Here is a 24726-nt window from a genome sequence, read left to right as displayed (position 1 = left end):
AAGACTTCAGGTGCTAACCACTGTCTTAACCCTATTATATAAGTAACAACCCTTGTCATCTATGCTTAATATCAGTTCTGAAGTCAGAAAATGCATCAATAAATTGGAAACTGGAGATTTTAGGAAATTAAGAAAGGTAATAAAGTAAAAATAAACTAGAAAATTAACTTCTATAATGTCATGAGGGTATCAATTGTGAAATTAAGGGTCATAGTTTAGCTAAATGAAAATGTTCAGAATTAATGTGCTAATGTTAGAGACTCCAGTCAAGTTCTGGCACAATCCAAAATACCACCAGACTCTACTATATAGCAGCAAACTGGAAATTCATTTTGGCTTTTTCTTAATGCTTTTTAAAAAGGGTTTCTCTTTCATTTGGTACAAAAGAAAATAAGCATAGTGTAGTGGAAATTTTTGGATTCAGACAGACCTGGTTTTGAATCTTAAGTACATGCTTCACTGTGTATTGAAAATAAAGCAGCTTCCCAAATCTCTCTGTTCATGACCTATCTATAAATATGAAGATTATAACAAATAACCTACATAGTTATTGTGGGAGATGGATTAATTCTTTCTTTATGAAAACATATGACATTAACATGATATTTAAAATGCTATTTTCATTTGAATTTGATTGTAAAATTAATGTTTAAAAACCTTAGTCTAGATAGTACAGGGATATAATTCTATACAGATGTATAGAACGTAAGTATCTACAAATAAACAAAAATTAGGTAAAATTAATGAATTGGGGAAAACTACTGGGTTACAAAGTCCAGAAGATGCTAAAATATTATTTTGATTGAGTATGTCTCCCCATTTGAAGACATTTTCTCAAGTGAATCTTTATATTATGACTTCAAGATACTTTTGTGTGTTTTACAATGGCAGAAGGTATTTTAACTGCATCTGAGGGTGTCTTACTAACAAGTTTTTTTATACCATTTTATCTATATCTTTGGACACTTTATGTTTCTCTGTAAGAGAATTCTCATGAGAAATCCATTTGTCACCATGTTATCTCTATGTAGATAAGAAAATAAAAGAGAAGCTAAATTGAGGACCAGACAAGCTGTGAAAGGGAATGCGCGCCCTCTAGTGACCCACATTTATTTCTCACAAGGGCATACACAGCTTTTCTTTTTGGCTTCATAATTTTAAATAAACATCAAATTTGATTTTAAAATACTAGTAAATGGATCAAGATTTTCAACTTGGGCATATTACATTGTGTAATCATATATTTGTTACTATGGCAAGATTTCATCTATCACTTAACAGAATATTCTATTAACCCATGTTAGGGTGATTTTCCTGCACAAAACTATGTTTCAAAAGGACTTTCAATTTACTGAAAATTAAAAATAAGTTCTAGGCATCTGAGGCTTAGAAACATTGTGTTGCCAATCCTCTGGGCCAGTGGTCGGCAAACTCATTAGTCAACAGAGCCAAATATCAACAGCACAACGATTGAAATTTCTTTTGAGAGCCAAATTTTTTAAACTTAAACTTCTTCTAACACCACTTCTTCAAAATAGACTTGCCCAGGCCGTGGTATTTTGTGGAAGAGCCACACTCAAGGGGCCAAAGAGCCGCATGTGGCTCGCGAGCTGCAGTTTGCCGACCACGGCTCTGGGCGACACATGTTCTTTCACACTGATTGGCTTTATAACTAACTATTGGCCTGGTGTAATCAGACAGGCAGGCAGAGGCAGTTAGAGGCAATGTCCCTTGGGGGATGTCCGACTAAACCATCAGTCAGACATCCCTCTCACAATCTGGGACCACTGGCTCTTTCCTAACTGCTCACCTGCCTGCCTGCCTGATCACCCCTAATTGCTTCTGCCTGCCTGCTTAATTGCCCCTAACCTCTCTGCCTGCCTGCCTGATCACCCCTAACTGCCTCTGCCTGCCTGTCCATTGCCCCTAACTGCCCTCCCCCACTGGCCTGATATTGCCCCCAACTGCCCTCCCCTGCAGGCCTGATCTTGCCCCCAACTCCCTCTGCCTGCCTGGTTGCCCCCAACTGCCCTCCCCTGACAGCCTGATCTTGCCCCAATTTGTGCATGGGGGTGGGGAGTCCCCCAGCTCAGCCTGCACCCTCTCCAATTGGACATCCCTCTCACAATCTGGGACCACTGGCTCCTAACCACTCACCTGCCTGCCTGTCTGATCAACCCTAACTGCCTCTGCCTGCCTGCCTGATCGCCCCTAACTGCCTCTGCCTGCCTGCCTCATCGCCCCTAACCTCTCTGCCTGCCTGCCTGCCTGATCGCCCCTAACTGCCTCTGCCTGCCTCATCACCCTTAACTGCCCTCCCCTGCCAGCCTGATCTTGCCCCCTACTACCTACCCTCTCCTGCCGGCCTGATTGCTTCTAACGGTTAGAGGGTTAGAGTCTAACCCCTTGTCAGCCTGCTCTTGCTACCAACTGCCATCCCCTGCTGTCCTGATTGCCCCAAACAGCCTCTGCCTTGGCCCCCACCACCATGGCTTTGTCTAGAAGGAAGTCAGACATCTGGAAGATGGCTGGTTGACCCGTTCTAAGTAGCATATTACCCTTTTATTAGTATAGATAGATTATATAGGATAGGATTGCTTAAATGGGGGGGGGGGGCTTTTTCATCAGGAGGAGATTCCCTTGGCAGACAAAAACACATAATCCCTGTATCTGGACTGATATCCAGTCATATGCGCTATACTGCCAAACTGGTCATGAAAAAATGGAACCACTTTCTTACACCTTACAGCAAACTGCTGTTGCCCTTAAAACCCCTTCTCAGCCCCCATCTTAGGTTCTGCCATCGCCATTAACCCAGATCAGGTTCTGATTGGTAGGTTTCTATGCTAGTCAGTGTCAAAAGCTCTGCCTCCAAGACAGCCATTGGCTCCTGACACTGCACCCAGATTTGGTTCTGACTGGTTGGTTTCTATGCCAGTCAGCATAAAAAACTCCAACTCCTAGGCAGCCAATGGCTCCTGGCACATCACCCGGATTTAGTTCTGGTTGGTCGGTTTCTATGCCAGTCAGTGTCTCCGGGCTTAACTCTGGACATGATCAAAGAGGCGGGGCTGTTAATGAAGCTGGGAGAAAAAGAGAGAGGCAACAGCTGATCAACAGCTGCCATGGAAGCTGCAGATCAGAATCTGCCTCTCTCTCTGCAGGCCTCTCTCTGGACCTGATACGCAGCCCCCTCGGCATTCAGTGCTGGGTCACTGCGCCAGCACTAGCTGCAGTCAGTGCTGGGTTACCACGGCAACCCAGCACTGACTTCCAGTGTTTGGTTGAGCCTTTTGTCGTTATGGATGTTACGGACCCTAGCACTTTATATATATATAGACTAGAGGCCCAGTGCATGAAATTCGTGCATGGAGGGGGGGTTCCCTCAGCCCAGCCTGTAACCTTTCCAATTGAGGAACCCTTGGGGGATGTCCGACTGCTGGTTTAGGCCCTATTTTTGGACCTAAACCAGCAGTCGGACGTCCCTCTCGCAATCTGGGACCACTGGCTCCTAAATGCTCACCTGCCTGCCTGCCTGCCTGCCTGCCTGATCACCCCTAACTGCCCTCCCCTGCCAGCCTGGTTGCCCCTAACTGACTCTGCCTGCCTGCCTGATCGCCCCTAACTGCCCTCCCCTGCCAGCCTGGTTGCCCCCAACTGCCCTTCCCTGCCGACCTGATCTCGCTCCCAACTTCCCTCCTCTGCTGGCCAATTTGGTTCTGATTGGTTGGTTTCTATGCCAGTCAGCATCAAAAGCTCTGCCTCCTAGGCAGCCATTGGCTCTTCACAGCACCCAGATTGAATTCTGATTGGTTGATTTCAATGCCAGTCAGCATCAAAAACTCCACCTGCTATGCAGCCATTGGCTCCCCACAGCACCCAGATTTGGTTCGGATTGGTCAGTTTCTATGCCAGTCAGTGTGAAAAGCTCTGCCTGCTAAGCAGCCATTGGCTCCCCACATCACCCAGATTTGGTTATGATTGGTCGGTTCCTGTGCCAGTCAGTGTCTCCGGGCCTATCTCCGGGCCTGATCAGAGAGGTGGGGCTGAACAGCAGCCCCCTTGGTGGCCAGGAGAGAAAGAAAGGCCTAGCTGCTGGCAAAGCCTGGAAAGAAAGAGGTTAGAGAAAGAGAGAGGCAAGTACTGATCAAAAGCTGCCATGGAGGCTGCAGATCAGACCCTGCCTCTCTCTCTATGGATCTCAGCCCCCTGGGCAGTCAGTGCTGGGTCTCCAGGCTGCAGCAGGGCAGTCAGTGCTGGGTCGCCATGGCAACCCGATGCTGACTGAAGGACTTCCGGGTTGGTCAGCCTTCAGTTGTGATCGATTGGTTGTTACAACCCTGGGCTTTTATATATTAGGATTCCTGTGATATAGCTGGTTCTGACGTCTTAGAATTTTGGGGATTTCCTTAGCTTTTAATGTGTATTTTCTGGAAAGTTAGGTTAACAGAAGATATAAAAATTACTTCTTTTTAACCATATCACAATTTAGAAATAAATATTACCAATGTATTTTTAATGGTGAAGATTTGTTCCCAAATTAAGGTAAAATATTATTTTAAAGTTGTTTTTACCTTCCATATGTTAAGATAGTTTAGTTAAGTTTTACTTTTTGGAGGGAAGCAACATTTTTGTCATTTTATTCTGTTTAATGAAATCAGTTATCCTAAAAGTACAAAGATTAATACCAATGCCAGATAACTCATGGGTTTTTCTGGCATTTATAGCAGAAAAATATTAGATCACTGGGTTTGTTTCCAAGGACATGCATTTTTAAAAGTCACTATTTTTATAGACAATAAACATATTATTGTTTTTGTTTAATTGACAATGAAGAAGATGCACAATTTTAAGGGCACATTTTATGTTTTAGAAAAGAAATTATATTTTGAAATGTTAAAAGTACAAGGTAAACTACACAGAAGTCAATTTTTTAGTATCATTTAAAGATGCAGTTCAGCACAATCTGGAATCATTAAATTTAACTGTACTAAAATGTATTATTTTATGATTGATGTTCTTAAACATATATGTGTGTGTGTGTGTGTGTGTGTGTGTGTGTGTGTGTAAAACTAGAAATACATATAAGCTTGTAAGAAAAATCATGCAATATAATGAAAATAGAATGTTTGAAATAACTGTTAATACAGCCAGTTTATATTAACTGAGGACACTGTCCTGTCTCATTTGTCATATTTTGTTTCAGGTGTTGTGTAAAGTGTTGAAAAGAGTATATAGGATTTTTATTATAACTGGGAACTTTAATATCTTTTGCTATAATTTTATTTGATTGCTAGATGAACATACTAATGTAATTGGAATATCAAAGCTGCAAGGTAAGCAAAGCTCACCTCAGCTTTGTATCTCTGGTCAAAATCGCTTTAATCAGTGAGGTAAATAAATACATTTAAGAGTAATTTTTAAAGAGATTTTTTAGTTTCTATCTTAAGACTGTTTGATTGTGGCTTTTTAGTTTTTGCAATTTAAAGGAAGATCAGAGAAGTTAAGTCATTTGCCTGAGGAAATAGAATAAAGATTAAATAGTTGCTTTAAGAGGTAAATAGTTGGGGTCCACACAGTCAGCCCATAGGATTCAACCCAGCTGGCATAGGGTGTGCAACCTTTTAAGAAAGATTAAATGGTTGATAAAAACCTATGATACCTGATTTTCAATAGGTATTTTCCCATTGTACCATATTTAGTTTACATTTAAAGCACAAACACACAAACATAAAAACTATAAGGCAGTAATGTGGCCCTGCCTTCCCCGTCCTACCAAGGAAAATACACACATACTGTACACACACACACACACACACACACACACACACACACCTGTGAGTGTATACATACACTATGTATGTTGATTTGGGAGAGGTATTTATCTAAATTTGACTTGTTTTCTCCTGGCTAAATAGGATTTTCCCTTTTAATAATGTTTTATGACTATAATCCTAGAGTCCTAAAAATACTATATTTTTTGTACTAATAAGGTTTATATGGAATTTTGCTTGATCTCTCTAGTTCAAATTTATTTTTTATTCTATTTACTCAAATTTTTAAAAAAATTCCCACCTAAGCCATCAGCCAGACTAGGGACCCAGTGCATGAATTCGTGCACCTTAAAAGGAACTGTATTTTTATTTAAAAAAACCAAAAACACCTTTATTATTGAAAGTATTACATATCTTCCATTTTTCACCCCTATTGACCTCTTCTAGCCACCCCACTAAGGCCTTCACCATCCTATTGTCTGTGTCCATGTGTTATGCATATATGTGTACAAGTTCTTTGCTTGATCTCTGCCCATTCACCCACTCTCTCCACCTTTTCTCTGAGATTCCAGTCTGTTCCATGCTTCTTTTTCTCTGGATCTATTTTGTTCATCAGTGTATTTTGTTCATTAGATTCCACATATGAAAGAGATCATGTGATACTTATCTTTTTCTGACTGGCTTATTTCATTTAGCATAATACTCTTCAGGTCCATCAATGTTGTTGCAAATGGTAAGAGCTCTTTCTTTTTTACAACTGTGTAGTAGTAATATTCCATTATGTAAGTGTACCACAGCTTTTTTATACATTCATCTGATGATGGGCACTTGGGCTGTTTCCCAATCTTAGCTACTGTAAATTGTGCTGCTATGAACATAGGGATGCATATATTATTTCTGATTAGTGTTTCTGATTTCTTAGAATATATTCCTATTAAGTGGGATCACTGGGTCAAATGGGAGCTTTATTTTTAATTTTTTGAGGAAACTCCATACTGTTTTCCTCAGTTGGCTTCACCAGTCTGCATTCCCAAGAGTAGTGTACAAGGCTTTTCTTTTCTCCACATCCTCAGCAATACTTGTGATTTGTTGATGATAGACATTCTGACAGGTGTGAGTTAATACCTCATTGTCATTTTAATTTACATCACTCAGATGATTAGTGACTGAGCATATTTTCATATGTCTCATGGCCTTCTGTATGTCCACTTTCAAAAAGTGTCTATTTAGGTCCTTTGCCCACTTTTTAATTGGATTGTCTGTCTTCCTTTTGTTAAGTTGCATAAGTTCCTTATATATTTTGGAAATTAACCCATTATCAGATATATCATTCTCAAACATGTTCTCTCATGCAGTTGTTTCTCTTTTCATTTAGTTAATGGTTTCTTTTGCTGTGCAGAAACTTTTTTATTTTGATACTAGAGGCCTGGTGCATGAGATTTGTGCACTGGAGGTGGAGGGCCCTTCAGCCTGGCCTGAACCCTCTCATAGTCTGGGAGCCCTCGGGGAATATCCACAGACCTAAGCTGGAAGATGGACATCCTTAGCTCTGCTGCGGGGGCGGGAGAGGTTCCCACCACCACCACTGTGCTCACCAGCCTTTAGCCGGCTTCTGGTTGCACAGCACTCCCCCTGTAGGAGCGCACTGACCACCAAGGAGCAGCTCCTGCGTTGAGTGGCTGCCTCCTGGTGGTCAGTGTGAATCATAGCGACTGGTCGTTCTGCTGTTTGGTTGATTTGCATATTACCCTTTTATTATATAGGACTAGGGACCCAGTGCATGAATTCGTGCACCTTAAAAGGAACTGTGGGCTGCAAGGCTTAGGTGGGCACAGGGTGGGGGTCTTGGCCCATCCACGCTGCCCCCTCCCGGATCCACCTGCCAAAACCCCTGGTCCCTTGTCTGCCAGCAGCCCCACTCCCACTGCCATCACTCCCACGTGCTGACAGTGCTGGCCCTGTTCGCACCCGCTGATGGCATGGAGCTATTGCAGCCAGTGCCAGCAGTGGGTGCAAGCAGGGCTGGCGCCATCAGTGGGTGGGAGCAGCTGCTGCTGCCCTGATTGCCCCACAGGATCAGAGGGAGGTGGAGAAGCCCTCAGTGGAAATCAGAGCTGGCAGCCACTGCTCGCACGAACTGATGGCACCGAGTGATTTGAACTGGCGCTGGACACCAGCAGCAGGTGCAAGAGGGGTTTCAAGCACCAGCTGTGGGAGAGAGTGGGGCCAGAGCTGGCAGCAGGTGCAAGTGCCGGGCGGGACCGTGGCATGGAGGAGTAAAGAATTTTCAGTAACCACCAGAGGCTCGCCCTGATGACAGTGACCGATACCCCGCCTTGGTCTGACACCCTTGCCCAACTGCTCCACCATCCCACCATGGCCAACACCCACCATGTTCCGCACACACCCTCTGGTGGTCAACACACATCATTGTGACTGGTAGTTTGGTTCGGTTGTTCGGTTGTTCCACCATTCGGTCTATTTGCATGTTAGGGTTATATATATAGACTAGTGTCCTGGTGCACGAAATTCATGCACAGGGGCATTCCCTCAGCCCAGCCTGCACCCACTCCAATCGGACATCCCTCTTGCAATCTAGGACCGCTGGCTCCTAACCGCTCATCTGCCTGCCTGCTTTCTTACACCTTACACTAAACAGCTGTTGCCATTAAAACCCCTTCTCAGCCCCCACCTTAGGTTCTGCCTTCGCAGTTCACCCAGATTAGGTTCTGATTGGCCAGTTTCTATGCCAATCAGTGTCAAAAGCTCCACCTCCTAGACAGCCATTGGCTCCTGGCACTTCATCCAGATTTAGTTCTGATTGGTCTGTTTCTATGCCAGTTAGTGTCTCCAAGCCTATCTCCTGGCCTGATCAGAGAGGCGGGGCTATCAGCAGACCCCGTGGCTGCTGCCAAGGCCTGGAGAGAAAGAGAGGCAAGGGCTAATCAAAAGCTGCCACAGAGGCTATGGATCAGACCCTGCTTCTCTCTTTGGGCCTTATCTGCAGCCCCCATGGCAGTCAGTGCTGACTTCCAGTGTTCGGTCATGTTTGGTCATTTTGGACCTTATGGACCCTGGATCTTTATATATATAGATAGGCACATTTGTTTATTTTCTCCATAGTTTCCTTTGCTCTAGGAGATGTATCAGCAAACATACTGCTATGAGAGATGTCTAGATTTTTCTGCCTATGTCTTATAATATTTGCATGGTTTCATGACTTACATTTAGGTTTTATCCATTTTGAGTTTATTCTTGTGTATAGTATAAGTTGATGGTCTAGTTTATTTATTTTTTACACGTACCTGTCCAATTTTCCTAACACCCTTTATTGAAGAGACTGTCTGTACTCCAATGTATGCTCTTACCTCCTTTGTCAAATATTAATAGAACATAATGGCTTGAATTGATTTCTTGTTTCTCTGTTCCATTCCATTGATCTTTATGCCTGTTCTTGTGCCAGTACCTGGCTCTCTGGCTCTTTTGATTACAGTGGCTTTGTAGTATAACTTGATATCTGTTATTGTGATCCCTCCAACTTTGTTCTTCTCTCTCAAGATTATTGTGGCTATTTGGGGTCTTTTTTGTTTCATATAAATTTTTGGAGTGTTTGTTCAAGATCTGAATTATGTTGTTGGTATTTTAATAAGGATTGCATTGAATCTATACATTGCTTTTGGTAGTATGGGTATTTTAATGATGTTGATTCTACCAATCCATGAACACAGTATATTCTTTCACTTGTTTATATCTATTTTTATCTCTTTTTCCAAAGTCTTGTAGTATTCTGTTTACAGGTCTTTTACCTCCTTGGCTAAGTTTATGCCTAAGTATCTTAATTTTGTTGTTGAAATGGTAAATGGGATATTTTTTTTAGTTTCTCTTTTTGAGAGTTCATCATTGGTGTATAAAAATCCCATTGATTTCTGGGTATTAATTTTGTATCCTGCTATGATGGCAAATTCATTTATTAAATCTAGTAGTTATTTTTTTTATGGATCTTTCCAGTATTCTATGTACAATATCATGTCATCTGCAAATAATGACAATTCCTCCTTTCCAATTTGGGTGCCTTTTATTTTTTTCTTCTTGATTTATTCAATTTTTAAAAGTAAGTAATACGTGGAAACATACATGTGGGAGGGATCAACTTCTTCAGAAGGAAGGTTGAAAGAGAAGAGTAAGGAATAGTTGATCAAGAAAACTTTCACAAGAAATTATGTATCTTGAATGAGTCTTGAAAGATAAGTGTCTGAGATTAGGAGTGTATCCATCTACCAATATGGAATTTAAATATCTTCTCAAATTCTCAAACACTGAAGAAAAAAGAAGATTATTAAAAATATAATAAATATAATTTTGAAATCTTACCTCACTGCAAAAAAATTCTTGCATAATTGTAATATTAATGAAAACAAATTATAGTTTTATTTTTATTTTTTTGTTAATCCTCACCTGAGAATATTTTTCCATTGGTTTTTAGAGAAAGTGGAAGGGGGAGGGAGAGACAGAGAGAAACATCAATGTGAGAGAGACACATTGATTGGTTGCCTCCTGCATGCACCCTGACCAGGGCCAGGGAACCTGCAACCAAGTTACGTGCCCTTGACAGGAATTGAACCTGGGACCATTTAGTCCACAGGCTGACACTCTATCTACTGAGCCAAACTGACTAGGGCTATAGTTTCATTTTTATTAACATAAAATGCATGTTTTCACTAATCAAAATGTACAATAAAATTGGTTTGTTAAGTCAGCTGGTCTAAGCCTAGTGCTCTGGATCCTGTAAGAGTTAACATATTTCACAGGTGTCAACACTTTACTTTCAGGCTTCTAAAGATGAAGCTCATTACGTTTTCATGAAATTGTACGTGCAATGATGTTTAAAAATGTAAAATGGACATTCATAACCAGCTCACTAACCAAATTAGTTAAGTCTGAGAGCTTAAAGGATTTCTACTTTCAACATTTACCCATTTGGGAATGATGAGTAGTAAGTGGTATATTGAAAGTGACTGAATTAAAGTTTATGTAAATGTGTCATCTTAGGTTAATACTTTATATAGCAGTCACTGTACAGAAAATTAACAGAACACAGTAAGTACCCATCAAGAGGCTCTTCTGGCATAATTAGCACGGTTATACTATTGCACAAATTCCATACTGTTGAGAATTCAAAATGGGAAACTTCTTAAACTGCAAGTGTTTCTCTGTTTGTTTTTTTGAGTGGTGGTATTTTTCAGTCTTTTTTCTTTTAATTTACTTAAAATGTTTATACATACACATACACAGGCAGATATATCTCCAAATTTTGACTACGAGAGTGTAATTGATTTAATTTGCATCCCCTTTATGGGAAATTCAACCAGGTGAAATAGAGTAGATTTGTACAATAAGCATCGTACTTTTTGATATTTTGAAAATTCCAGAAAATGAGAGGTATCTTCTAAAAAAAATTACCTTGGTTTGGTAATAAACTCTTTGCAAATAAAAATATTCAAAGACATGGTTGCTCTCTGTTCTACAGAACTTTACACATTTTGTTTTTGGGAATTTGTGAAGAGTGTCTTTGTAAAGAAGAGAAAATTGTCACTTCACTGCTAATCATAAATAATAACAAATGAAAATTTAGGGTATATTTGAAAAATATAGGACAGAATATTCATCAGCAATTACATAAGAAAAAATCAGTTTGTCAGAGGAGAATAAGACGTCAATTTTTTAGTTGATAAAGAGGATTTTAAGTTGAATAAAGTTAGATTGGATTTAAGGGATAGAGTTTATCTTTAATAACATGTAGAAGTACACTAAGTACAGAGTGAAGTGCATTATGAGAGTCCGATGAGTAAGGAGTATATTAATGGGCTATTTATGAAGGTGTAAATGCCCTTATGAGTAACATACTATATATCAGTTCATTAACAATGTTTTGTGAGAGTTTAAAAAGTGAAGAAAGAATTAGTAGAAATGAGTGATTTTATGAAGAAAAATATATGCGTAGAATCTGAGATTTAACATTGGAAATAATTATTCATTGTTTTTCGAGGGTTTTTGATAAGGGAACATAGTTACATCTGTATAATATCTTCAGTTGGTGATTAAATATCCACCCTCAGGTAGTACAAAGCATGATAGAAAATATCACTGGCAAAATGCTTGGGAGAGTAGATAGCACTCCCTTTATAAACATGTATGGATTTCAGCCATGAAGTTGGTTAATTTGGCATACATTTCAGCAAAGATATCTGACAAATATTCAATAAGAGTGAAAACTAGGGGGCAGACCACAAAAAATGATGAGACAGTAGCTGCCAAATTGATAAGGAATAACATCAATGTGCAATTGTCACTTGAAAACCAAGGTTTGAGTAGGAACCAAGGAGACTTTGTTCATTTTGTTAAAAGCAGTGGAAATGACACTGAAACTAAGCATTGAATGTGGGCCATTGGGACTCAGCATGGGAATCCTTTTGAAATTCTACCTCTGCTTTCCCTTCACCCTTCCATCCTCAATGCTGCCATACAGAGATGGGGACATCTATTGATAGAATATTGGATGGAAAATAATACCAGCAGCTGACTGTTAAGTCCCAGAATTTTTTTAAATATATTTTATTGATTTTTTTTTTACAGAGAGGAAGAGAGAGGGATAGAGAGTTAGAAACATCGATGAGAGAGAAACACCGATCAGCTGCCTCTTGCACAACCCCTACTGGGGATATGCCCGCAACCAAGGTACATGCCCTTGACAGGAATCGAACCTGGGACCCTCCAGTCCGCAGACCGAAGCTCTATCCACCGAGCCAAACCGGTTTTGGCAAGTCCCAGAAATTTAAAGGATGTTGTTGGATGTTAGATATTGGAGTGTAGGCTGACTGCATATTACATCAGGACAGAAAAACTTTTAATAAAGACATTATAGATATGGTTGAAGCAAAAAGCCCAAATGGAAGCAAAAAGAAAAACATGTAAAAACAAGATTAGGTGAGCAATAGCTCACAGCTTAAGTCACGTATGAATTGGGTTTAGGCTCTACTTATTTCAAAAAGAACCAAGATATCACAATTATGAAAGAAAGGAGAAAAAGAAATTCTAACAGCCAGGAATTTCACAAAGTTATTAATATTTTACTTCATTCCATTTCAGAAATAAAGTGTAACATATTATGCCATGTGCCTATGAATAGATATTTTCCCAGTTAAAGCACTCTACTAATAACTATTCCAGTTAAAAAATCCCTTTTTAAAAATCTGTAAGTAAAAAAGGAGTATAATCAACCTCCAAGGAGTTTTCATGTAAAATGGAAGTTTAAGATAGCACTTTGTGCAATCTCTTTCCATATTCACAAAATCAGGAAAACAAAATATTTGAATGAGGAAAGACCCTTTGTGGAATTTTCCATCCTGTTTCCTGAATTAAGCTGAACTCCATGCCAGCTGGTTCCCAGGTCTTTCTTAAACTCTTCACAGACTGAACGGCAAATGGACGTTAGCATGTTTTGGACTCCACAAAACCTTTATTGTGTGGTGATAACCAATTTACTTGGCAGAGCCTGTAGCCTAGAAGCTGATTCAATTCTAATTAATCGGAGAGGTTTTTTTTTTTTTTTTTTATTAGGCAAAATAAAAGTCACAGTGTGAGCTGATCCAAGTTCTATGTATTAAGCATTTTATTTTGTCACTAAGAAACTTGTAATGAGATTTGTTTCTAGAAGAAGGACTTCGATAAAGCACAAAGAGTATAGGGTTAAGAGGTTTGTTCAAAGCAAGATAATACAGGACCATGTTGAAATTTTGGACTTTATCCTTATAAAAATGAAAAGTTTTGAGTGGTTTTAAGAATGAGGGTAACATAGTGCATAGACTAGATAGGAATATTCCAGAAAGATTGCCCAGAGTCAGTTGAGAGGCTATTGCAGCAGTTTTTGTCACATTTAATGTCAAGATGAATGAGGAAGCCAGCTCTGAAGATCATAAGAAGCAGACAGATTAAGGAAAACTATAATATTTGATGGATTAGAATTTGCAATAGAATAAATATGGGAGTGAAAGGAGAGGTGTGTATCAAAGATGATAGACAGTGATGCCATTGACAGATCTGAGCAACACTGGGAGAGTAGTACTAGTTTGGGAGGGAAGGTCAAACATTAAGTCTTGACATCTTCTCTTGAAAGAGTTGACAGCATATAAGTAGAGATATCCAATAGGCAGATGGTTGCATAGTTGTGGAGCTCAGATGAAACACTTTAATTAGAGTCATTGATATATAGATTCTAATTAAATGTCATGATAATGAGCATGGATAAGTGTGCTAGAGAGAGAATAATACAGTAGATAGAAGATGATTGATAATGAACTGGACCTAGATGAACTCCAATATGTATAAGGAGGTGGAGGAGGATGAACCTGCAATGAAAAAAAAATGCCAGTGTTTATAGAAATAGAAGAGAAAGTTGAGTAGAGTGACATCAAGGAGGGGAAAAAAAGGAATTTTAAAAAGGGAGACTTGTCAAAAGTGTTATGTGTACTAGATAGAAAGAAAATAAAACTCTCCATTATACATGGTTCCTTTATGATTTAATGTTTTTGTTGAGAAAATGCTGAGTGGATTAAAGAGTGCACAGGAGGTAGGGAACTGACAGTAAACTGAACAAATTATATTTTTTGTTTGGTCTTATTTTGTTCATTTTTTTTTTTAGATTTCACATATAAGCAAAATCATATGGTATTTGTCTTTGTCTGCTTTTATTTCACTTAGCATAATACCCTCTAGGTCAATCCATGTTGTTGCAAATGGCAAGATTTCATTTTTTATGGCTGAGTAATATTCCATTGTATATATGTACCACTTCTTTATCCATTTGTCTATCGATGGTCACTTAGGTTGTTTTCATATCTTGGCTATTGTAAATAATACTGCAATGAACATAGGGGTGAATATTTCTTTTCAAATTAATGTTGTGAATTTCTTTGGATAAATACCGGAAGTAGAATTTCTGGGTCATAAGATTATTCTATTTTTATTTTTTTGAAGAAAAATTAAAAGGAATGCAGATTGGCTGCACCAGTTTGCATTAACACCAACAGTGCATAAGGGTTCCCTTTTCTCCACATCCCTGCCAATACTCATTGTTTATAGATTTATTGATGATAAACATTCTGACAGGTATGAGGAGATATCTCATTGTGGTTTGAATTTGCATTTCCCTGATACTTAGTGATGTTGAACATCTTTTCATATGTTTATTGGCAATCTGCATGTCCTCTTTGGAAAGTGCCTGTTGAGGTCCTCCACTCATGTTTTAATCATTGTTATTTTTGGTGTTAAGCTCTATACGTTTCTTATATATTTGGCTATTAACCTCTTAGCAGATTTATCTTTGGAAAATCTCTTCTCCCATTAAGTAGGTTGTCATATTTAATTGATGGTTTCTTTTTTTTAAATATAATTTTATTGACTCAGAGAGGAAAGAAGAGGGAGAAACATCAATGATGAAAGGTAATCATGGATTGGCTGCCTCCTACATGCCCCATACTAGTATTGAGGCCGTAACCCCGGCATGTGCCCTTGACTGGAATCAAACCCAGGACCCTTCAGTCTGCAGGCCAACACTATCCACTGAGCCAAGTCGGCCAGGGCGATGGTTTCTTTTAATATACAAAAACTCTTTACTTTGATGTAGTTCCATTCGTCAATTTTTTCTTTTGTTTCCCTTGCCTTAGGAGACATAAAAAAATTAAGAGTGATATTAAAGAGTTTACTATGTTTTCTTCTAGGAATTTTATGATTTGGGGTCTTATATTTAAGTCTTAAATCCATTTTGAGTTTATTTTTGTATATGGTGTAAGAAAGTGATTCATAAACTGGACAAATCTTGCAAAACATTTGCTTCTGTAGAAGATATGTCCAGAAGGGAATATGGGTGTCAAAAGATGGTTGATTTAAAACAAAAAGGGAGTGATTAAAATGTTTAAATTAACATGTGGGGAATTAAGGTGAGAGGAATGGGTTGAATTTATAGTATATAGATAACAAAAAATTTGCTAGACACCTGAGAAATAAGGGAATAAAGTATAAATTGCAGATAGAGGAATTGCCTTTTGAGAAAAGTCTTTCAAAAGTAAGAGAAGGGGATGAGAATGACACATGCAGGTAAGATTGAATATTAGAACATAGGAAGTAGAAGAAATTCTAGTCTGATAATTGCACTCCTCTGTAAAATAAAAAGCAATGCCACTTGTTGATAGCTGTAGAAATATGGGCCAGAGCTTTGGAAAAAGCTTTTAAAAATTTATGTGAATAGCCTGAGCTCAAGTTGAAAAACTAAATGTGGCAGGGCACTGGGTTCATTCTATTGATCATTGCCTTAGTCTGGGTTTTCCCAAGAGTGGATTTGGAGACAAAAATTTTGTGCGAGTTTATTTGGGAAGCGATCCCAAAAAGCAAAGTGGGGAAGTGAGGTTAGGAAAAGGAGGCAGCCAAAATATAGGCTGATACCTGAGCAGGTTATTGCTGGAGACAACTGGGACTCAATTCTTCTTGGAATCTTCCAAGGCACTGTGTATAGCATTCTTCACGATGGTTGCACACTGAAGGACAAGGGAGCTCGTATATTTATCCACCAACTCCCAGGTTCCACTAGTTAAAGGTTACTCTTGAGGTGTAAACATCAGAACTCCTGCCCCACCCCATGCACTGCCAAGTGAATGCCTGTAGGTAGAGAAACACATAGATTTTTATATTATACCAAAATAAAAACAAAAATCTCTTAAGACATTTTGAAGGAAAAATGTACTGGATTTGGTAGATGTTTAAATGGCCACAGTCAAAGATTTAACATAAATAAGAGAGATGGAGACATTTGTAGAAGCATACAACGGGACTCTACAGTCACACATCGTTTTGTTGCACTTTGCTTTATTGCACTTAACAGATGTTGAGTTTTTTACAAATTGAAGGCAAGACCTTCTACCACCAAAAAGATTGGGATTCCTTTATTGCACTACTTATTGTATTGCGGTTTTCTAGAACAGAATCTGAAATATATTCGAGGTGTGCCTGTATTTTAAAATCAACATTATGAATGAAGAAATAGGAAACTCAGGGATGAAACTTATGGGAGAGCAAGATGTAAGAAAGACAGCAGTTGCCATGTATGTTAAAGTAAAAATACATACATATTCCATATGCAAATGAAAATATTGACATTTAATGACATGGGATTTGGGGTAAAAAATGTCTGAAATTAGATCTCTGTTCCTCCAATTTCTAGTTGGGTAACTTTTACTCAGTAAATATTTATTACTGTGAGCCAGGCCTTCTTTGAGGTGAAGGATATAATAGTGAACAAGATGAATTAAGTTCCTTCCTTATGGTTCTAATAGTCTGAGATAAAATACTTTATTGGAAGTGCTTTATGTTCTGTGAGATTCTATATCAGTTTAATTTTAAACTAATAACCTGCAACTAACATGGAAAGTTTTAACAGGTTTACTAGTATATGATTTAAAGCCCTGAAATTTTAGTTCAGGAAATTCAGTTCATAAGTTTGTGATAGTGAAGAACTGTTTTAATGATAATTTTTGTGAAAAATTCCTAGAAGTTTAACTCAATTTAACTTCAGTGTGAGTTGAAAGTGTAATATGGAAGTGAAAACATTTACTTAACTCATAGGCTGCATCAGTGAAAGTGTTATAAACCAGGAAGATAATTATCTGTTTTCCCTTATAATACTAAATACTACTGATATGATCCCTTTAGCAGCCAGATTTTAAGGAAACTATGGATTACCCATTGAAGTAACTTGGGCTAGAACAGATATCTTCTAGTTTATTTAAATAAATGACTTCAACTATTTGAGGATTTTATTGAAAAGAAGTTATAACATAATAATTAAAGTACATAATAGGTGTCTAAATCTTGTATTAGTATTTTTGTTCTATTTCACAAATTTCCTATGGAAAATTAAATATCATTTATTTTTCTGGAGACTTTCATTTGTTTGGTTGTTTTGTTTAATAAACTATTGGATTAGATGATCTCTAAATTCCCTTTTCATAGATTCTTTACAGATGCTGATAAAATCTAGGGTTTCTTTCTTGAGGAAAACACACATATTCAGAAGTGTGCCCAGAATTTCAAGTGATTCATAAAGATCCTTCACCCTTGCAACCCTTCCATGACTCCCCTAAAACCTGTGCTTTAACTAGACCTGTCATCTGATGATAGTGGATATTTACTCCCATTAGCTCCATAGATCTCTACAATAAAAGAATGCTTGAGAATATCAGGGTAAATGATCAAATATATATTGCAGCATAACAACACCCCCCAAAATTTAGTGTCTTAACATAGTTATTTGTCATTTTTCATAATTCTGCAATGTAGGATCTTGGGGCAGTTCTGTGATTCTAAGTGGTATCAGCTAGAGCACTCATTTGGTTATATTCAGTGGTATTTGAGAGGATCCAGAGGTCAGAGAAGGCTTTATTTATATGCCTGGTCCCTTGTACTGTTCCACGTGGTCTCTCCAGCTGGCTAGTTTGAGGTTTCTTAAAGGATTGTTCGAATTCCTAACAGTTGCAATCTCCTAGTGTCTGCTCTCAGAGGACAAGATCTAAGGTGCAAGCACTTATGAAGCTCCTGCTTGCATTACCCTTACCGATATCCCATTTGCCATACTAAATCACATGACCACATCTAGAGTCAATACAGTTAGAAATTATACAAGAGCATAAATAGCAGAGGAATTTTTAATGGGGGCCCCAAAATGGAATGTTATGGTATAAATAGTTTCCAAAAAGAAGTAGGGTTATGTTGGGAAGCAGTAATTTTTCTACCAGTGCAAACATTCAAGCAGAGGCAGAGTAATGGCTTGCTGGTATAGGGGATTCAGTAGAGGTGACCTCCTTGATCCTAAGACTCTAGAGTCTAGACCAAAGCTGAATTCACATTTTGAGCCTACCTGAATAGGGAAATATTAGTGCTATTAACAATAACAGAGGCATAGAGCGGGAGTCTCAGATTAGTTGGAGAATGATAAATGTGGATAGATTACCTTTTTCCATATAGAAGAAAGATATAATCAAGAAATAATGATCCTTATTTTTCCTGTCTTAGGTTGGATGTCGACATAACAGAACTTCACAGTTGGATAACTCGTTCAGAAGCTGTGTTACAGAGTCCTGAATTTGCCATCTATAGGAAAGATGGCAACTTCTCAGACCTTAAAGAAAAAGTCAATGTAGGTTATGCATTAATTCTCTTGTATTTTTCCTAAGTTTTGTTGCTTGTAAACTCTATGCTTTGTACTCTCTGATTCTATTAGAATTGAAAAGATTAAAGCAATATGATATCATGCTTTTAACTTTAAAGTGTATTTTAGATACCAATTAAAATCAAAGTTTCGCCTAGTAGTACCTTCCCTTGTTCTGCTGTGAATGACCAGAAATGCTTTCCATAAACCTTATTCAATGACATTTTTATTGTTTAGCTGTAAGTTAACCATTTTATAACATGAACTTATATTGATTTCCCTTCATATATTGTTCTGTCATTTCAAGGCTGGGACTTATAGTAGCAAACTTTTAGAGTAGAATAGACACGTAAAAATACTATACTTAGGACTTTATTATTATGATTTCACTGTCATTAAAAAGTTATTCTTTATAGTTGTTGATACTTTTCATAAATTATAACAGTTTTGCATTATCTAGGTATTTATTACATTGTAATAACTAAAAAGTCCAAGATTTTTCTATATTTATTTATGACATGAGATGGTATGCTATTTTTATTCACTACTGAGACATTATAATTTTGTCCTTCACAATAGGGATTTTTATTGATTTAATAAGAGTTGCTTCATCCTCATGGACGTTATCAGGGCTATGATTTTTTCAACTTTGACAATTATAAAACATCCATTTTTGGTATGTAGCTGGCAATCCAGGAATACCTCATTTTATTGTTCTTCATAGATGTTATGATTTTTACATATTGAAGAAGGTAAGAAGACCCTCCCCCACCAGCAAAAAAGATTATGACTCACTTTAATTGTGGCTCCCTTTATTGCAGTGGCATGGAACCAAACTTGCAATATCTCTGAGGTGTGCTTGTCGTTTGTAAGAAGATTTCTAGCAGGCAGAGTAAATGCTCTGCAGTGGGCAGGTTAAAGAAAAAAAATATCCTGAATGTCAAATAATTTGAACAATAGGAAGGTTATGTGTGTGTGGATTAATTCTGCCTATTCTTTCAAGCATTCTATTTCATGAATGAAAAAATCTATTCTATTTTTAACACATACAATACTAACTCAGAAGCAAGTTAATACTTGATGTGGAGTTAGAACTTTTGGAGAACAAAAAAATCTTCTGGGAAAAATAATCTATTTTTTAGGTTGCTTGAGGATGAGAGATAATTTCATCAACATTTCTCAGAATTCACTATTTATAAATTAGAAATTTATTATTAGCTTTATACAATAGTCTGTTATCCTATCTAATAATAGACAAATATGCAAATTGACCATACCTCCGACACATCCTCAAGCCACGCCCACAAGCCACGCCCATCATCCAATCAGACCGAATATGCAAATTAGCCCAAACCAAGATGGCTACAGCCCCAGAGAGCAAGGTTTCCTAGGTAACAGAGGAAGCCAAGCTTTCAGCCTGCCCTTGCCAGGCCTAAGCCTCCACTCAAGCTACAAAGTTTCAATTATAGAAGGTAAATAAATTCAAACAAATGGCGGCAGATTGGAGCTTGAGAGAGCAGGCCAGGGTTGCCGCCTGCAACAGGGGAAGCAAAGCTTTCCGCGCACCCTGGCCGGGCCCACCCACTTAAGGCAACAAAGTTTCAATTATAACCCCAACACAAATGGCTGCCGGCCTCGGAGGGAGCCCCAGGCTTGGCTCCGCTCCAGGCTACAAAGTTTCAATTGTAGAAGGAAAATAAATTCCAGATACCAAGGCCTCTGCTTGGGTTGCCAGGAGGCGTGGCCGGCCTGCAAACCACCACAGGCCCCTCGCTCAGGCCGCCTCACACCCCAAGGGAACCACCACCTGATCCGGGACGCCCTTCAGGGCAAACCAGCTGGCCCCCACCCCTGTACCAGGCCTCTATCCTATCTAATAAAAGAGTAATATACAGATTGATCATCACTGCAACACACAATATAGCTGCCCGCATGTGGTCAAATATCCTGCCCCCATGTGTACACAAGATGGCCACCACAAGATGGCCAGCAGGAGAGGGCAGTTGGGAGGTACCCGGCCTGCAAAGGAGGGCAGTTGGAGGCGATCAACCCTGCAGGGGAGGGCAGTTAGGGGTGACCAGGCCGGCAGAGGAGGGAAGTTGGGGGCAAACAGGCTGGCAGCAGAGTGTTTAGGGGTGATCAGGCTGGCAGGCAGAAGCGGTTAGGGGCAATCAGGAAGGCAGGCAGGCAAGCAGTTGGGAGCCAGCAGTCCTGGATTGTGAGAGGGATGTCCGACTGCCCATTTGGCCCGATCCCAGTGGATCGGGCAGTCGGACATCCCTCAAGGGGTCCCATATTGGAGAGGGTACAGGCTGGGCTGAGGGACAACCCCCTTCGGTGCACGAATTTCAGGCACCGGGCCTCTAGTCTAATAATAAACTATTACAAATAGTTGCAATAAATGGGAACTATGATTATATTTGCTAATATCTTAGTTTGAAAATTAAACTCAAGAATAATACATAATATTTAGGAGAACATTAGCAACATGTCTTATTTCAAAGTATATGTGGGTGAAGGTATATTTTTTGTTAGGGTTTTTTAGGGTAATTCTATGACCAGAAAATTACTTTGAGAAGATGCCCTCTAAATCCTTTCCAGATTCATGTGACATATTTGACAACTGAAAGTAAGAATCTCCTGGGGCAGACATTTTATTAGCTAATGAAACTTTTTAAAATCTATTTGAATAATCTACTTATATGTTCATCACCCTATTTCTGTATCTTAAAACAGCTTTGATCAAGCAGGAAAATTGAGTCTCAGCATTTAAGGAATGCAACTTTAAAATGTTCCTGTTATATGGTTACCTAGAAGCAATTTGCATTTAATCAATAGTGTCAGAAATGACAGACTGAAAGTGCTAAAAAAGTATACAATATTGTATGAGTGGTTTTCTAATGCCTCGTGAGTCACCTTTATCAACTTCTACTCTCATTTTCTGAAATAACAACATCATTTTTAATTGCCTACTAAAATAGGACATAAAATGATTTACCTAGACGTTTCCTTCAGGCTAAATATAATGTATATTTATTAAAAATCCTTGAGAGAAATGCATAATGATGATGGATATGCAGTTTTGATGTACATTAATTTTCTTACTTCTTCACCTGTCTGTTTATGTAGGTTATTTTGAACACATAGGAGACCTGTCTTATGAACTTGAGTGCTATTAATTCATTTTTAGGCATCCATTAAAAATGAGTAAATATTACCTTCTCTTTTTTTTTTTACTTTATTCTTTCAATTTCAAGTGCTCTCAGCCAATTAGAATGTCCTAGGCTATTTTCACTTAAATTGTATATACTTTAAACCTAACATAGTGTTTTCTTCTTTATTAACCATGTGTTTTATACATACAATTAATGTAATGCACTGATTTAAAACTTGAATTCTAGGGGATGTTTCTGCTCAAAGTGTAGTCCCTGAACAACCAATATAGGCATCATCTGTGAGCTTGTTAGAAGTGTAGGATTTCAGACCTAACGAATCAGTATTTGCATTTAAGCAAGACCTTCAGATGATTCATATGCACATAAAATTTTGAGAATCAGACAAGACACAATATGGGACTTTATCACTCTTACTTCAATGCTCCTTCCCTCATTCTATTAATATCACCACAGTTCAGAATTTCTAGCTGAATAATACATCTAGCTATGCAACTTCTTGAATTGAGCACAGACATTGTAATGTAAGTTAGTAGTTAAAACAACAAAACAACCTGTCTGACCAGAAGATAATATGATAAGATGTCCAAGAATATGGGACCTGTACAATGTGATTTAAAAAACCTTCCTACCAGCTGTTAAGGTAAACAGGCCTTGGGCTCTTTTGGGGACCTCTGCTTATTTACACCCATAACAAATCAACTTTTAACCAGGTTCTGTTGGAAATATCAAGCCAATTAATTCAACTTTCTTTTATCTCTGTTATCTGTGTTTACAACTCAAAATATAAGTACTTCTATTCATTTGTTCTTTCTTGTGTCTCAATCTCTGTGTTATTCACTCTCTTTTCTCTGCCTCACTTCCTCTTTTTAGTGCCTTCCTGTGCTCTCATACTCTGCACTCTGAAACCCTTTTCCCAAGGCAAAGTCTCAGTCCTGTATACTCACTCTCTTCATACATGGAAACCACTTTTACCCTTCAAAACACTACTGATATTAATGACTCTTTCATACATCCACTCCTTTAGAATTGAAGGGCCAATTCCAAAGGTACCACTCTCTACATAAAAAAAAAAATCCATTCCCTTGTGTTTCATGCCAAGTGACCATCTATCTATTGGTAATCATTTTATTATATTACTTTCTCATTGAAGACTTTGGCATCAGGTTCACAGTATTGCCCACTCAAATTGTGCTTTCATCCTAAATAACCTGAGCCCATGTGGGTTATACTGCTATCTACAAAATCTTCCATTTCCCAAATCTCCTCAATTCAGCTACCCACCTGCATAACTGTACTGTTTTATTAGCAGACATTACTTCATTTCTGAAATAGCACATTTTAACAGATTCACCAGTACTTATTCATGTTTTCCATGCCTCTCTAGTAAAATTTCTCAATTTATCTCAACAATTATTTCAAGTTTTTAAGGTTCTCCTAAAATTTTCCCCACCATTTATAGTAGATGACTTTCCCCTCTTAATTTAATTAAAATAATATCTCACAGATTATATTTGTATTTATATAGTCTCTTTCTTTTCCCTATGCCTTGGTGGAAGAGACTGTCCTTTTTTGACTAGATATGGCTAATCTATGTGTGTATAGTCTTAATATCTTCACTGTCTATATCCTAAGGAACCTGTTTCCATTTAGCCACAAATCGATATCTTCACTCTATTTTTGGGTCTTTACCATCAGCCTTTAAATAGGCTGTCTTTGAGAAAACCCTCCTCTCCTATAAACACACATATGAATATTTTTGTGCCTTATTTTACTCAACTTTTATGCAGGACTAAAACCTATTAGCCTCTTTATCTTTAGTGAAATTCTTTTCTTCCTTGGTTTATGAGATACCACTATCTACTGGTTACCTTTTTTACATTTTTGGCCATTTGTTTCATCTCATTGTCCTTTAATATTGATATTCTCTACAATTCTTCCCTTGTTTCTCTTCTCTGAATTATCCTCATTCCTTTCCATTCAAACAGAATTTATTTTCTAACTAGAGGCCCTGTGCACAAATTCATGCATGGATGGGGTCTGGCCAGCCTGCCCCGATTGGGGCCTATCAGGCCGGCTAGGACCACAGGCGGTTGGCCAGCCAGAGAAAGGAGCCGCAGGTGGTTGGCTGGCCAGGGGGAGGAGCCATAGACAGGTGGCCAGCTGACTCCACCCTCAATTGGGGGAACAATTGGGGCGGGGCCAGTGGGGGAGAAGGGTTGCAGGTGGTTGGCTGGCCAGCCCTGCCCCCTGGTAGAACTGCCAGTTGAACTCCAGTCAAACTCCTGGTCCACGGGACAGTTTGCATATTAGCCTTTATATAGGATTAGAGGCCCAGTGCATGAAATTAATGCACGGGGATGTCCCTCAGCCCAGCCTGCACCCTGTCCAATCTGGGACCCCTCGAGGGATGTCCGGCTGCCAATTTAGGCCCAATCCTGGTGAGATTGGGCCTAAATAGGCATTCGGACATCCCTTTCACAATCCAGGACTGCTGACTCCCAACCGCTCGCATGCCTGACTG

The 24726-nt window shown here is 38.7% G+C and overlaps 1 protein-coding gene across 2 annotated transcripts in view; it reads left to right on the top strand.

Moving 5' to 3' along the window:
* Positions 1-24726, top strand: part of DMD (dystrophin) — a 1914059-nt gene that overhangs the window by 312267 nt on the left and 1577066 nt on the right. For both annotated transcript variants that reach the window (XM_054720874.1, XM_028129748.2), the window contains exon 13: positions 18894-19017. In XM_054720874.1, coding sequence (XP_054576849.1) covers positions 18894-19017 — 124 coding nt within the window. The remainder of the gene's footprint in view (positions 1-18893; positions 19018-24726) is intronic.

The sequence above is a fragment of the Eptesicus fuscus genome, chromosome 1, assembly GCF_027574615.1.
Source record: "Eptesicus fuscus isolate TK198812 chromosome 1, DD_ASM_mEF_20220401, whole genome shotgun sequence".
NCBI classification, from domain to species: Eukaryota; Metazoa; Chordata; class Mammalia; order Chiroptera; family Vespertilionidae; genus Eptesicus; species Eptesicus fuscus.
Note: the sequence above shows the minus strand (reverse complement) of the source record. Positions and strands in the feature narration are given on the sequence as shown.